Genomic DNA, 15,159 nt, shown 5'->3' on the forward strand with positions numbered 1-15,159 from the left:
CAGGTGGGATAGTGCTGAGGTTCCTGCAGAACTGATTGACCAAACTGAAGGTCCTCAGAGGACAAAGTATCGAACTTCTAGAACTTTGCAAACATGTTCGAACCTGACCAAGTAGCTGCTCAGCAGAGTTGTAAAGCCGAGACACCCCGGGCAGCCGACCAGGAAGAACCCACCGACCGAGTAGAGTGGGCCTGTACAGATTTTTGACATGGCAAACTTGCCGTGGAATAAGCATGCTGGATTCTAAGTCTGATCTAGCGTGCAATAGTCTGCTTTGAAGCAGGACACCCAATCTTATTGGGATCATAAAGAACAAACAGCGAGTCCGTCTTTCTGTGATGAGCTGTTCTTTTCACATACACCTTCAAAGCTCTCACAACATCCAAAGACTTTGAAGTAGCAGTTGTGTCTGTGGCAGCCGGGACCACAATAGGTTGGTTGATGTGAAACGCAGACACCACCTTAGGAAGAAATTGCTGACGAGTTCTGAGTTCAGCTCTGTCCTCATGGAAAATTGAATAGGGACTTTTGTGAGACAAAGCCCCCAGCTTCGACACACGTCTTGCTGAAGCCAAGGCCAAAAGTGTAACGGTCTTCCACGTAAGAAATTTTACGTCCACCTCCTGTAACGACTCAAACCAGTCCGATTGGAAGAAATGCAGCACCACATCGAGATCCCAAGGTGCCGTGGGAGGCACAAAGGGAGGTTGGATGTGCAGAACACCTTTCAAGAACGTCTGGACCTCAGGGAGAGAAACCAATTGTTTCAGAAACAAAATGGAGAAGGACAAACTCTGGACTTTTATGGAGCCCAGACGTAGGCCCACCTCCACTCCTGCTTGTAGAAAAAGAAGGAAACATCCTAGATGGAATTCCACCACAGAAAATTTTCTGCTCTCACACCAAGAGACGTATTTCTTCCAAATACGATGGTAATGCTTAGACGTTACCCCCTTCCTGGCTTGGATCATAGTCAGGATTACCTTGTTAGGGATCTCTTTCCTGGCTAGAATCGGACGTTCAACTTCCATGCCGTCAAATGTAGCCGCGGTAAGTCCTGCTAGACGAACGGGCCCTGTCGCAGAAGATCCTCGCGGAGGTAGAGGCCACGGATCCTCGAGGAGCATCTCCAGAAGGTCCGCATACCAGGCCCTTCTTGGCCAGTCCGGAGCAATTAGATTTGCTTGAACCTTTTCCCTTTTTATTCTCTTTAGAATTCTTGGGATCAGAGGAAGTGGAGGAAACACGTACACCAACTGATAGACCCATGGAGGTCAGGGCATCTACCGCCACCGCCTGTGGGTCTCTCGACCTGGAACATTACCGCTTGTGCTTTTTGTTGAGACAAGAGGACATCATGTCGATCTGTGGATATCCCCATCGACTTGTTAAGCACCTGAACACTTCCGGGTGAAGTCCACCCCCCCCTGGGTGCAGGTCGTGTCTACTGAGGAAGTCTGCTTCCCAGTTGTCTTCTCCCGTAATGAAGACCGCTGACAATGCCACAGCGTTTCTCTCTGCCCAGGGGAGAATTCTTGACACCTCTGGCATTGCTGCTCTGCTTTTCGTTTCGCCCTGTCAGTTTATGTACGTCACCATCGTCACATTGTCCGACTGGACCTGAATGGCCCGATCTTGAAGATGTGAGGCCTGCAGAAAGGTGTTGTATATGGCTCTGAGTTCCAGAATGTTGATTGGAATGACGACTTCCTGACTTGACCATCTTCCTTGAAACTGCACCCCCTGAGTGGCTGCTCCCCAACCTCTGATGCTTGCGTCTGTGGTTAGCAGAACCCAGTCCTGAATTCCGAACCTACGACCCTCGACGAGGTGAGAAGTCTGTAGCCACCATAGAAGAGAGATCCTGGCTTTTGGCGACAGACGGATCCTCTGGTGCATGTGAAGATGCAATCCGGACCATTTGTCCAAGGGTCTTGCGTGAAACTTTCCGTATTGAAGAGCCTCGTAAGAGGCCACCATTTTCCCCAGAAGGCAAATGCATAGATGCAACGATATCAGGGTTGGCTTCAGGACATCCCGAACCATCGACTGGATTACTAATGCCTTTTCCAACGGAAGGAACACCTTCTCCGACTCCATATCCAGTATCAGTCCCAGGAATGGGAGCCTCCGTGTTGGCTCTAGGTGAGATTTCGGAAGATCCAGAATCCACCCATGATCCTGGAGAAGTTTGGTTGAGAGAGCAATGCTGTCCAGCAACCTTTCCCTGGACGGTGCTTTTATCAGGAGATCGTCCAGGTACGGAATTATGTTCACTCCCTGTTTGCGGAGTAGAAACATCATCTCTGCCATCACCTTGGTGAACACCCTCGGTACCGTGGAGAGGCCCAATAGCAGGGCCTGGAACTGGTAGTGACAGTCCTGCAGTGCAAACCGTAGATAAGCCTGATGAGGCGGCCAGATTGGAATGTTAAGGTACGCATCCTTGATATCCAGAGACACTAGGAATTCCCCCTTTTCCAGACCTGAGATCACCGCTCTCAGAGACTCCATCTTGAATTTGAACATTTGTAAGTACGGGTTCAACGACTTGAGGTTCAAAATTGATCTTACCGAACTGTACAGTTTCGGTACTACAAACAAGTTGGAATAGTACCCCTTGTGTAGCTGATGAGGTGGAACTGGAACAATGACGTGAGTCTGTACCAGTTTTTGGAGGGTATGTTGTAAAGTTATTCTTGCCTCTTGTGAAACTGGCAACCTCTTGTGAAACTGGCAAGCCTGATTTGAAGAATCTGTGAAGTGGGAGCTCTTGGAACTCCAGTCTGTAGCCCTGGGAAACAAGATTTATGACCCAGGGATCCTGGCACGAATTTGACCAGATTTGACTGAAGAATTGTAGGTGAGCTCCCACCTGACAGCCCTCCAGGCATTGCGGTCCACCGTTATGCTGCAATCTTTGAGGAAGCAGAGCCTCAGCTCTGTTCCTGAGCACCTGCTGTTGCTGGTTTGCGTGGTTTACCTCTTGCGCCGCTGGAGGACGTAGAAGCACTTCTGGATTTGTCCTTGAACTTGGCCGTTCGAAAGACTGTAACTTAGAAGCTGAATAAGTCTTCCTGATTGGGGGGCTGCGGAAGGAAGATACATAGACTTACCTGCAGTAGCTGTGGAGATCCATTTGTCTAATTCATCTCCGAACATGGCCTCTCCTGTGAATGGTAGGCCTTCCACGCCTTTCCTGGAATCCGCGTCAGCAGTCCACTGGCGTAGCCACAAGCCTCTGCGTGCCGACACTGCTATAGCGGTGGTGCGTGTGTTAAGCACGCCTATTTCCTTTATGGCTTCCACCATAAAGTTCGCAGAGTCCTGTATATGCTGCTGGAGCATCCCCCTTAGATAAGGAATCTAACCCCTCAATTAGGTTACCTGACCATTTTGCAATGGCTTTAGTGAACCACGCACATGCAGTAGTGGGTCTTTGGGCCACCCCAGCAGCTGTGTACAATGATTTGAGTGTAGTCTCAATTTTACGATCAGCCGTGTCTTTCTGGGAGGCTGCACCAGGAACAGGCAATACAATTTTACGTGTCGGCCTAGAGACTGATGCGTCCACTATCGGTGGATTTTCCCATTTTTTCCTATCCTCCAGAGGAAAAGGAAAAGATGAGAGCAACCCTTTTAGGGATCTGAAACTTCTTGTCAGTATTAACCCATGGTTCTTCAAACAGGGTATTCAATTCCTTTGACGCAGGAAAAGTGACTGAGGACTTCTTTTTTACATTAAAATAAGATTCCTCACACTCCTCTGACACCTTATCAGGAATATGCAGAACATCTCTAATAGCCTCTATAAGAGCCTCTATTCCCTGTGACAGAGCTGCATCCCCCTCTGAGTCCACCTCCCCCTCCTCCATGTCTGACCTGTCAGCGTCAGAGTCAGACTGCAGGATATGGGCCAGAGGTCGCTTTTGCGGACAAATGGGAGGGGATTGAGACGCTGTCTTGGGGACTGAGTCTCTGTTCATAAACTCATCCACAGTCTGTTTTAGGTATTGCGTCTCTTTCTCATTGCGGGACAATTTTGTAGAAAGAGTTGAGATCATTCCCTTAAGAGAATTAACCCATTCTGGTTCAGCCCTGCTAGTCTGTGAACCCTGAGTACCCAGTAGTGAGCCCCCTCGTGTAGAGGAGCACTCTGCGGTACAAGACACACACTCCTTGCCTGACATAATGTAATGTGACAGCACACACAAACAAAGGAAAGGTTAAGCACAGTTAACCCACAAAGAGCTCTTCAGGGAAACACAGAGATGTCTGGAGCCAGCCCCCACGCGCCCTTATCGCTAATGCCATGCTTAGCCAGGTCGCAGTCTCAGTACCCTAATAGGGGACTTAGTAAACCAGTAATCGCCCCCCCCCCCCCCCATGACCTCCTGTTACCGCTGAGGTAATTTGGAGTCACACTTGGAGGAGCTGCGCGTCTGTCAGTCAGTGTCTGTGTCCACTGCAAAGGGAAAATGGCGCTGGTGAGCTGCTGGATCCTCTCATAGTGAAGCCCCGCCCCTTCAATGGCGCGCAGTCTTCCCGCTTTTTTTATAGTGGCTGAGGAATCTTTTGCTTAAAATGGAGAAAACCGTTTTAAGGCTGTTGTGCCAGTATGGGTACTCTGTACAGTGCACGGGGACGCAGTTGTGTACTGTGTCCGGAGACGCATTCCGCCCCATTTAGAAGCCGTGCATCTCCGTACCCTCATGCCGCCATGATGGATGGAGCCCCGCTAGCTCAGTACTCGCCACTCTTCATTCTTCTGGCTCTGTTAGGGGTGGCGGCGTGCTGCGAGACTATACACTCGCCATGATGGGCTTGCGAATAGGTCCCTCAGGAGCTCAGTGTCCTGTCAGCGGGGATCGGGACCATTAACCCTTCAAGAGGTTGGGTCGTCCCCCCCCCTCCCCCCTAAGTCCCACGAAGCAGACAGACTGGTGCCATCCAGTCCTGCCTGAAAATAACAAACATATAAAATAAATGCAGAAAACTCTTCAGGAGCTTCCTTCAGCGTGACCGGCTCCTCCGGCACATTTTCTAAACTGTGTCTGGTGGGAGAGACATGGAGAAAGGAGCCAGCCCACACTATAAAATTCTTAAAGTGCCCATGGCTCCTAGTGGACCCGTCTATACCCCAGGGTACTAAATGGTCCCCCCAGTATCCTCTAGGACGTAAGAGAAATGTTTAATACAATTCTGATCCACTTGCGTATGGCCAGGTTTGTTTGTCGGAGTCACTGAGGACTTCAGTTATATAAATCTAAATAGAAAGATTGAAGTGTTGCCGCTGGGCCTAATTCAGCATGCATCACTATTCAGAGAAATCGCAAATCGAGCGATTATGGGATGACTGCACATGCGTAGCGGTCGCATTGCACACGCGCGAGGGGTAATAGCTTACCAATTGTAATCGCAAAGCAGCCGTTGTTTTACTGACAGGAAGCCAGTGTTTCTCGGTGGAAACCTGCCATTTTCTGGGTGTGTCAGAAAAAACGCAGGCGTGCCCAGACGTTTTTGGGGAGGGTCTCTGACGTCAGCACAGACCACTTCCAGGCCATCTCAGTCGCAGATTAGTTGCAGCCTCAGACCTACTTACATTTGCTCAGATGGCAAAAAATCTTTGATGTTCCGGAAATTACGTATACATCTGCGAATGGATTGCGAACTGCGATGCATTTGCAAACTTCCAAGGGACATTTTTTCTTCCTGTCGGGGTGGCGCCTTTCTACTTGCAGACAACTGCAATTTTTCAGAATAACGATCCATACTGAATTAGGCCCACTGTCTCCTGTATTCTATCTCTCCTTATTTCTGGATAATCTGTGATGGGTAGCATGTAGTTAATGGCTTGTTTTTCCCATATGGCCCTGACTAATATTTTGCTGTTCTTGTTTCCTTATTTGAAATATATGTGTTTCATTAGATTATATGAGATTGATTTCTGGTGAGGTAATACTGCTTTGAAATTTAGACTTGTCTAAGGTCATTTAATGTGTCTATAGATAAGGAGATATTATGTGATGATTCTCAATTTAGAAATAAATGATGTTAGAGCTAAAAAAAATATATATATATATATATATATATATATACATATATTTTTTTTTTTTTTACTCCTGGATTAAGTAGCCTCTTAATACACATTTCAAAGCTTTCCAGTTAATTATAGGGAAAGTATCTGCTCGAGCATTTTCGCAGACATCATTGATGGCCATATCGATAGACTTTTTATATTCTTGTTCTGGCATCAGGTTATTTTTGTGACTCCATAGCCAGGTACTTGAATTGATATGTTCTATTGCTAGGATTCGAATAAGAACTGCATATTGCATGACCTGGAGCATCGGCTGACAGAACAGTGGGACGATTACGCTGATCTTAGATTTTATAATACTCTTTGGGATGTAAAAAAAAAGAAAAAAGGACATAATGATCTCCTCTGACTAGTCTGTCTTAACAAAAGTTATTTAATTTTTTTACAGGCTAATGTAATAAATGATAGTTGTCTCTGGGTTGGGTAACTTTTTGGCAGCATACAAGTCTTTAAGGAGCTAGCATCTTTGTGTTGCACAATAAGAGTGTAACTTGACAATTTATGGAAACCAAACCAAACCAAACCAAACCAAATCAAACACTTCTGGACTTCTGTAGTTTATTGCAGCTATGGGCCCTCATTCCGAGTCGTTCGCTCTGTAATTTTCTTCGCATCGCAGCGTTTTTCTGCTTAGTACGCATGCGCAATGTTCGCACTGCGACTGCGCCAAGTAATTTTGCTATGAAGATAGTTTTTTTACTCACGGCTTTTTCTTCGCTCCGGCGAACGTAATGTGATTGACAGGAAATGGGTGTTACTGGGCGGAAACACAGCGTTTTATGGGCGTGTGGATGAAAACGCTACCGTTTCCGGAAAAAACGCAGGAGTGGCTGGAGAAACGGAGGAGTGTCTGGGCGAACGCTGGGTGTGTTTGTAACGTCAAACCAGGAACGACAAGCACTGAACTGATCGAGTAAGTCTGAAGCTACTCTGAAACTGCTAAGTAGTTTGTAATCGCAATATTGCGAATACATCGTTCGCAATTTTAAGAAGCTAAGATACACTCCCAGTAGGCGGCGGCTTAGCGTGTGTAACTCTGCTAAAATCGCCTTGCGAGCGAACAACTCGGAATGAGGGCCATGGTGCCAGAGCAGGCCATTGGGTTTTAATTAAGGAGCCACATTTTAAATTCCTTCTTTATAGTTTGCTAAGAATCTAAGGGGCATATTTAGTAATGCATGATATTCTTATTATCACACATTACAAATCTTAAATAGTGCTCCAACCAATCAGCTCCTGTCGTGTTTGAAAAATAACAGGTTATTGGTTGAAGCACCATTTAAGATCAGTAACAAGTGATAACAAGAATATCACTCAATATTAAATATGCAGGTCCCAAGTAGAAAATTAGTAGATTTTCTGGTGTCTGCATTTGTTTTGTTACTCAGAGGTAGTCTGTTTTTACATTGTAAGGGAAAGGAAAGTACAGCTAATTGTATAAATCAATTTTTCCTTCGTCCTAGAGGATGCTGGGGACTCCAAAAGGACCATGGGGTATAGACGGGATCCGCAGGAGACATGGGCACTTTAAGACTTTAATGGGCGTGAACTGGCTCCTCCCTCTATGCCCTTCCTCCAGACCTCAGTTAGATTCTGCCCAGAGGAGACTGGTTGCACACTAGGGGAGCTCTACAGAGTTTCTCTAGAAAATACTTTTGTTAGGTTTATTATTTTCAGGGAGCACTGCTGGCAACAGGCTCCCTGCTTCGTGGGACTGAGGGGAGAGAAGCAGACCTACTTCTGTGAGTTCAAAGGCTCTGCTTCTTAGGCTACTGGACACCATTAGCTCCAGAGGGTCTGATCACTTGGTGCGCCTAGCTGCTCGTTCCCGGAGCCGCGCCGCCGTCCCCCTCACAGAGCCTGAAGAGAGAAGCCGGGTGAGTAGTAGAAGCAAGAAAACTTCAAAGGCGGCAGAAGACTTCAGATCTTCCTGAGGTACCGTGCAGCCATTGCTCCCTCACACAAGCGGCACTATATGGGTGCAGGGCACAGGGGGGGGCGCCCTGGGCAGCAATAAATCCTCACTTTGAGTCTGGCATGACAGTATACATTGCAAAGGCAATGTATACAGACCCCCGCCAGTATAAATAAAAGCGGGAACGAAGCGCGCCGGGTAGGGGGCGGGGCTTCCTCCTTCAGCTCTAACCAGCGCCATTTTCTCCACAGCTTGCTGCAGAGACGCTGCTCCTGGCCCTTCACTGCTGTACACAAGTAACAGGGTGCACAAAAGAGGGGGGGGGGGGGGCACAACATTTTGGTGTTGATTATTTGGTATAAAAGCGCTTACAGATCTGGGGCGTTATTTAATTCCTTCAGACCGGTGAGGCGCTGGGTGTGAGCTGGCAAAACTCCCTTTCTGTCTCTCTGAAGGACCTTACTGTGGGTCTGTCCCCTATAGCCCAGTGTGTTTGGGGGGGTGTCGGCATGTCTGAGGTTGAAGGCTCTTCCCAGGAGGAGGCTGGTGTGGAGGCTGAACAAAATGTGGGAGTGACTCCGTCGGCACCGCCGACTGCTGATTGGGTAGATATGTGGGGTGTTTTAAATGCAAGTGTGGCTTTATTGCATAAGAGGTTAGACAAATCTGAGTCTCAGAACCAAGCATGGAGACAATCCATGGGAGATGTTTTGTCACAATCTCAGGCCCCCTCAGGGTCGCAGAAACGTTCATTTACCCAGATAGCAGACACAGATACCGACACGGATTCCGACTGCAGTGTCGATTATGATGATGCCAAGTTACATCCTAAGGTGGCTAAGAGTATGCAGTACATGATTGTGGCAATTAAAGATGTATTACATATCACAGAAGACCCCACTGTCCCTGACACAAGGGTCTGTATGTTTAATGGAAAGAAACCTGAGGTAATGTTTCCTCCCTCTCATGAACTGAACGCTCTTTTTGAAAAAGCTTGGGAATCCCCTGACAAGAGACTGCAGATTCCCAGGAGAATTGCTATGGCGTATCCTTTTCCCTCGCAGGATAGGTTACAGTGGGAATCCTCACCCACGGTGGATAAAGCTCTGGCACGTTTGTCCAAGAAGGTGGCGCTACCATCCCCGGACACGGCGGCCCTAAAGGATCCTGCGGATCGTAAGCAGGAAACTACCTTAAAATCTAGTTATGTTACTACGGGTACGCTGCTCAGGCCAGCCGTGGCATCGGCATGAGTGAGTAACGCTATTAAAAGGTGGGCAGCTATCTTGTCATCTGACATAGACACCCTGGATAGGGATAACGTGCTTTTGACGCTGGGTCATATCAGGGACGCAGCGATATATCTAAGGGAAGCGGCGAGAGAGATTGGCCTCTTGGGATCAAGGGCCAATGCCATGGCAGTCTCGGCTAGGAGGGCGTTGTGGACTCATCAATGGAATGGTGATGCTGACTCTAAAAAGGCTATGGAGGCTCTGCCCTTCAAAGGTGAAGTGTTGTTTGGTGAAGGCCTCGTGGACCTGGTTTCTACAGCTACCGCGGGTAAGTCTTCTTTTTTGCCTTTTGTCCCTCCACAGCAAAAGAAAACGACTCAATACCAGATGCAGTCCTTTCGGTCTCATAACTTCAGGAAAGGACGTGGATCTTCCTTCCTCGCGGCCAGAGGTAAGGGAAGAGGAAAAAGATCGCTGGCTGTGGCAAGCTCCCAGGAGCAGAAGTCCTCCCCAGCTTTTGCCAAATCCACCGCATGACGCTGGGGCTCCTCTGCGGGAGTCCGCACTGTTGGGGGCACGTCTTCAGCTCTTCGGTCAAGTCTGGGTTCGCTCAGGCCTGGATCCTTGGGTGCTGGAAATTGTGACCCAAGGGTACAAACTGGAGTTCCAAGATGTGCCTCCACACCGATTTTTCAAATCGGCTTTACCAGTTTCTCATCCAGAGAGGGAGGTAGTGTGTGCTGCAATACAAAAGCTGTGTCAACAGCAAGTCATTGTCATGGTTCCCCCGTTACAACAGGGAAAAGGGTTTTATTCAACCCTGTTTGTGGTCCCGAAGCCGGATGGCTCGGTCAGACCGATTCTGAACTTAAAATCCCTCAACCTGTATTTATAAAGATTCAAATTCAAGATGGAACCTCTCCGAGCTGTGATCTCCAGTCTGGAGGCGGGGGGAGGGGGGGATTTTATGTTGTCAGTCGACATAAAGGATGCATACCTACATGTCCCCATATATCCTCCTCATCAGGCGTTCCTGAGATTCGCTGTTCAGGATTGTCACTACCAATTTCAGACGTTGCCGTTTGGTCTTTCCACGGCCCCGAGGATTTTCACCAAAGTAATGGCGGAAATGATGGTGCTCCTTCGCAAGCAAGGGGTCACAATTATCTCATACTTGGACGATCTCCTGATAAAGACGAGATTTCCAGGGAAAATGGTCAAGCCAGGAAGCTTGTCTGCACATAAACGTGCTGGAGTTAAGGGCCATCTACAATGGCTTTCGGCAAGCGGAACATCATCTTCGCGACCTGCCCGTCCTGATTCAGTCGGACAACATTACAGCCGTGGCACACGTAAACCGCCAGGGTTTAACAAGGAGCAGAGCGGCGATGGCGGAGGCCACCAAGATTCTTCACTGGGCGGAAAAACATCAAAGCGCTCTGTCAGCGGTCTTCATTCCAGGAGTGGACAACTGGGAAGCAGACTTCCTCAGCAGACACGATCTCCATCCAGGAGAGTGGGGTCTTCATCAAGAGGTTTTTGCAGAAGTGACAAGTCGTTGGGGACTTCCTCAAATAGACATGATGGTGTCTCGCCTCAACAAGAAGCTTCAGACATATTATTCCAGGTCGAGGGACCCTCAAGCAATAGCAGTGGACGCACTTGTGACACCGTGCGTGTTTCAGTCGATCTATGTGTTCCCTCCACTTCCACTCATCCCAAAGGTGATAAGGATCATAAGAAGAACAAGGGTTCAGGCGATACTCGTTGTTCCAGATTGGCCACGGAGGGCCTGGTATCCGAAAACTTCGTGAATTGCTCACAGGAGATCCCTGGCCTCTTCCTCTAAGAGAGGACCTGTTACAGCAGGGGCCGTGCGTGTTCCAGGACTTACTGCGGTTGCGTTTGACAGCATGGAGGTTGAACGCCAAATCCTAGCCAGAAAGGGTATTCCCGGGGAAGTCATCCCCACTCTACTTAAAGCTAGAAAGGAGGTAACGGCGAAGCATTATCACCATATTTGGAGGAAATATGTGTCTTGGTGTGAATCCAAGAAGGCTCCTACGGAAGAATTTCAGCTGGGTCGTTTTCTCCACTTTTTGCAAGCAGGGGTGGATGCGGGCCTGACGTTAGGCTCCATTAAAGTGCAGGTTTCGGCCTTATTAATCAATTTTCTTTCAAAAGGAATTGGCCTCACTTCCAGAAGTTCAAACTTTTGTGAAGGGTGTGCTGCACAGCCAACCTCCCTTTGTGCCCCCTTTGGTACCATGGGACCTAAACGTGGTGTTACAGTTCCTTACGTCACATTGGTTTGAACCTTTGCAAAAGGTTAAGTTGAAATTTCTCACTTGGAAAGTAGTCATGCTATTGGCCATGGCGTCCGCAAGGCGGGTGTCCGAATTGGCGGCTTTGTCTCACAAAAGCCCCTATTTAATTTTCCACGAGGATAGAGCGGAGTTGAGAACTCGTCAACAATTTTTGCCAAAGGTGGTTTCTTCGTTTCACATGAACCAACCTATTGTGGTACCTGTGGCTACTGAAGCCTTGGCTGATTCAAAGTCTCTCGATGTGGTCAGAGCTTTGAAAATTTATGTAGCCAGAACGGCTCGTGTTAGTAAGACAGAGGCGCTGTTTGTCCTGTATGCGGCCAACAGGGTTGGCGCTCCTGCTTCTAAGCAGACTATTGCGCGCTGAATCTGTAATACGATTGAGCAGGCTCATTCTACGGCTGGATTGCCGGTACCGAAATCGGAGAAAGCCCATTCCACTAGAAAGGTGGGCTCATCTTGGGCGGCTGCCCGAGGCGTCTCGGCATTACAGCTTTGCCGAGCAGCTACTTGGTCGGGTTCAAACACTTTTGCAAAATTCTACAAGTTTGATACCCTGGCTGATGAGCACCTCATGTTTGCTCAATCAGTGCTGCAGAGTCATCCGCACTCTCTCGCCTGGTCTGGAGCTTTGGTATAAACCCCATGGTCCTTTTGGAGTCCCAAACATCCTCTAGGACGAAGGAGAAAATAGGATTTTAATACCTACCGGTAAATCCTTTTCTCTTAGTCCGTAGAGGATGCTGGGCGCCCGTCCCAGTGCGGGCTCTATTTGCAGTAATTGTAAATAGTTATTGCTTATGTTACACAAAGGTTGTGTTTTGGTAAAGGTCAGCCTGTTGTTGATCTCTTTGGTTCACGCTGTTAACTGGTTTTAGTTGTATGCCATGTTGTACGGTGTGTTGTGGTGTGAGCTGGTATGTATCTCACCCTTAGTTTAACAAAATCCTTTTTCTCGAAATGTCCGTCTCCTCTGGGCACAGTTCCTATAACTGAGGTCTGGAGGAGAGGCATAGAGGGAGGAGCCAGTTCACGACCATTAAAGTCTTAAAGTGCCCATGTCTCCTGTGGATCCCGTCTATACCCCATGGTCCTTTTGGAGTCCCCAGCATCCTCTACGGACTAAGAGAAAAGGATTTATCGGTAGGTATTAAAATCTTATTTTTACTATAGAACTGATTTTTGTTTTCTTAGCAGCTCTTTACGAATCACAAAATTGAATATCAGAAACACAATAATGTTAAGTTTAGTTTTTATTTAGAAAAAAAAAGAGTAATTTCTTTCATTAAAGTATATGACTGTAGGATCAGGATCAGTTAGGAAAACTGGTGCAAAAAATGTACCTTGCCCATAGCAACCACTAACAAACCATCAAGCTAAGAAATTAAGGGGTCTAGTTATTATGCCTTGGAGGGAGAAAAAGTGGATGGAGATAAAGTACCAGCCAATCAGCTCCTAACTGTCATTTTTCAAACACAGCCTGTAACCTGGAAGATAGGAGCTGATTGGCTGGGACTTTATCTCCATCCACTTATAGACCCTAAGGAGTCTATTTACTAAGCCTTAGATGGAGATAAAGTCAACAGAGATAAAGTACCAGCCAATCCGCTCCTAACTGACATGTCACAAGCTGGGTTTGAATAATGACAGTTAGGAGCTGATTGGCTGGTACTTTATCTCCGTTGACTTTATCTCCATCCAAGGCTCAGTAAATAGACCCCGAATACACAAAGTGAACACTGTCTTGGCATCATTGAGTGTACAGATAACTGTAATAAATGCCATCCCTATTAACCCTCCCCTAAAAACACACCTTTGTGGTAGGTATGTTTGATGTCCATCCAAACCTAAAGAAATATACTGTCGCTATCAGGATGCTAGGACAGAACCCACAAATTGGGAAAGTTGGGGAAAGGTATGCAGTAGGACTGTAACAGTCATTTTCTAGAACAGTTTAGAAAATAAACACCAACAACTGATTTGTTGCTATAGACAATTTTCCTTTTGTATAAGTGTTCACAAAGTTTCCATGATATATACTTTCTTTCTTTTTATAGGATGTTTGTGAAGAAGCTATACAAAAAGCACCCACAGTTGGTCTTCACTTAGATGGAGTTGTCTTTGGAGCAGAAGATTTCCGAGCAAGCATAGGTACGAAATAACATTTTACATTGTACAGAAGTTATATCAAAAGAATAACAATGTATTTTGTGTCCTGTGATCCCCATAACTAGTACAGGTTGAGTATCCCATATCCAAATATTCTGAATTACGGAATATTCCGAAATACGGACTTTTTTGAGTGAGAGTGAGATAGTGAAACTTTTGTTTCTCTGACGTCCTAGTGGATGCTGGGAACTCCGTAAGGACCATGGGGAATAGCGGCTCCGCAGGAGACTGGGCACAACTAAAGAAAGCTTTAGGACTACCTGGTGTGCACTGGCTCCTCCCACTATGACCCTCCTCCAGACCTCAGTTAGAATTTTGTGCCCGGCTGAGCTGGATGCACACTAGGGGCTCTCCTGAGCTCCTATTATTTATTTTTATTAGCAGTTTCTTATATAGCGCAGCATATTCCGTTGCGCTTTACAATTAGAACAACAATTATAGAACAAAACTGGGCAAAGACAGACAGACAGACAGAGGTAGGAAGTCCCTGCTCGCAAGCTTACAATCTATAGGGAAATAGGCATTGATACACAAGGATAGATGCTACCTAGAAAAAGAAAGTATATTTTAGGTTTTTTATTTTCAGTGCGATCTGCTGGCAACAGACTCACTGCTACGAGGGACTTAGGGAGAGAAGCGAACCTACCTGTTTGCAGCTAGCTTGGGCTTCTTAGGCAACTGGACACCATTAGCTCCAGAGGGATCGAACACTGGGCCCGTCCATGATCGTCCGGTCCCGGAGCCGCGCCGCCGTCCCCCTTGCAGAGCCAGAAGCAAGAAGATCTTCCTCAAAATCGGCGGCTGAAGACTCCTGTCTTCATTAAGGTAGCGCACAGCACTGCAGCTGTGCGCCATTGCTCCCTGTGCACACCACACACTCCGGTCACTATGGGTGCAGGGCGCTGGGGGGGGGGGGGGGCGCCCTGGGCAGCAATTTGAGTACCTTACAGGTGGCAAACACACATAATATAGCTTACTAGGCTATATATGTGTAAAATACCCCTGCCACATTAATTTAATAAAAGCGGGAGAAGTCAGCCGAAAAAGGGGCGGGGCTATCTCCCTCAGCACACTGGCGCCATTTCCTCTCACAGCTCCGCTGGAAGGATCGCTCCCAGGCTCTCCCCTGCAGTTTCAGACTACATAAGGGTAAAAAAGAGAGGGGGGGCACTAAATTTAGGCGCAATTCTGTGTAATAAGCAGCTATAAGGGAAATCACTGTGAGTAGTGTAAATCCCGGCATTATATAGCGCTCTGGTGTGTGCTGGCATACTCTCTCTCTGTCTCCCCAAAGGGCTTTGTGGGGTCCTGTCCTCAGTCAGAGCATTCCCTGTGTGTGTGCGGTGTGTCGGTACGGCTGTGTCGACATGTTTGATGAGGAGGCTTATGTGGAGGCGGAGCAGGGGCCGATTAATG

General features: G+C 47.5%; 1 protein-coding gene across 1 annotated transcript in view; it reads left to right on the forward strand.

The window, feature by feature from the left end:
- Window positions 1-15,159, forward strand: part of CLYBL (citramalyl-CoA lyase) — a 986,589-nt gene that overhangs the window by 840,054 nt on the left and 131,376 nt on the right. The window contains 1 exon segment of the mRNA XM_063953228.1: window positions 13,632-13,725. Coding sequence (XP_063809298.1) covers window positions 13,632-13,725 — 94 coding nt within the window.

This window comes from Pseudophryne corroboree, chromosome 2 (assembly GCF_028390025.1).
Source record: "Pseudophryne corroboree isolate aPseCor3 chromosome 2, aPseCor3.hap2, whole genome shotgun sequence".
In the NCBI taxonomy this organism is placed as follows: Eukaryota; Metazoa; Chordata; class Amphibia; order Anura; family Myobatrachidae; genus Pseudophryne; species Pseudophryne corroboree.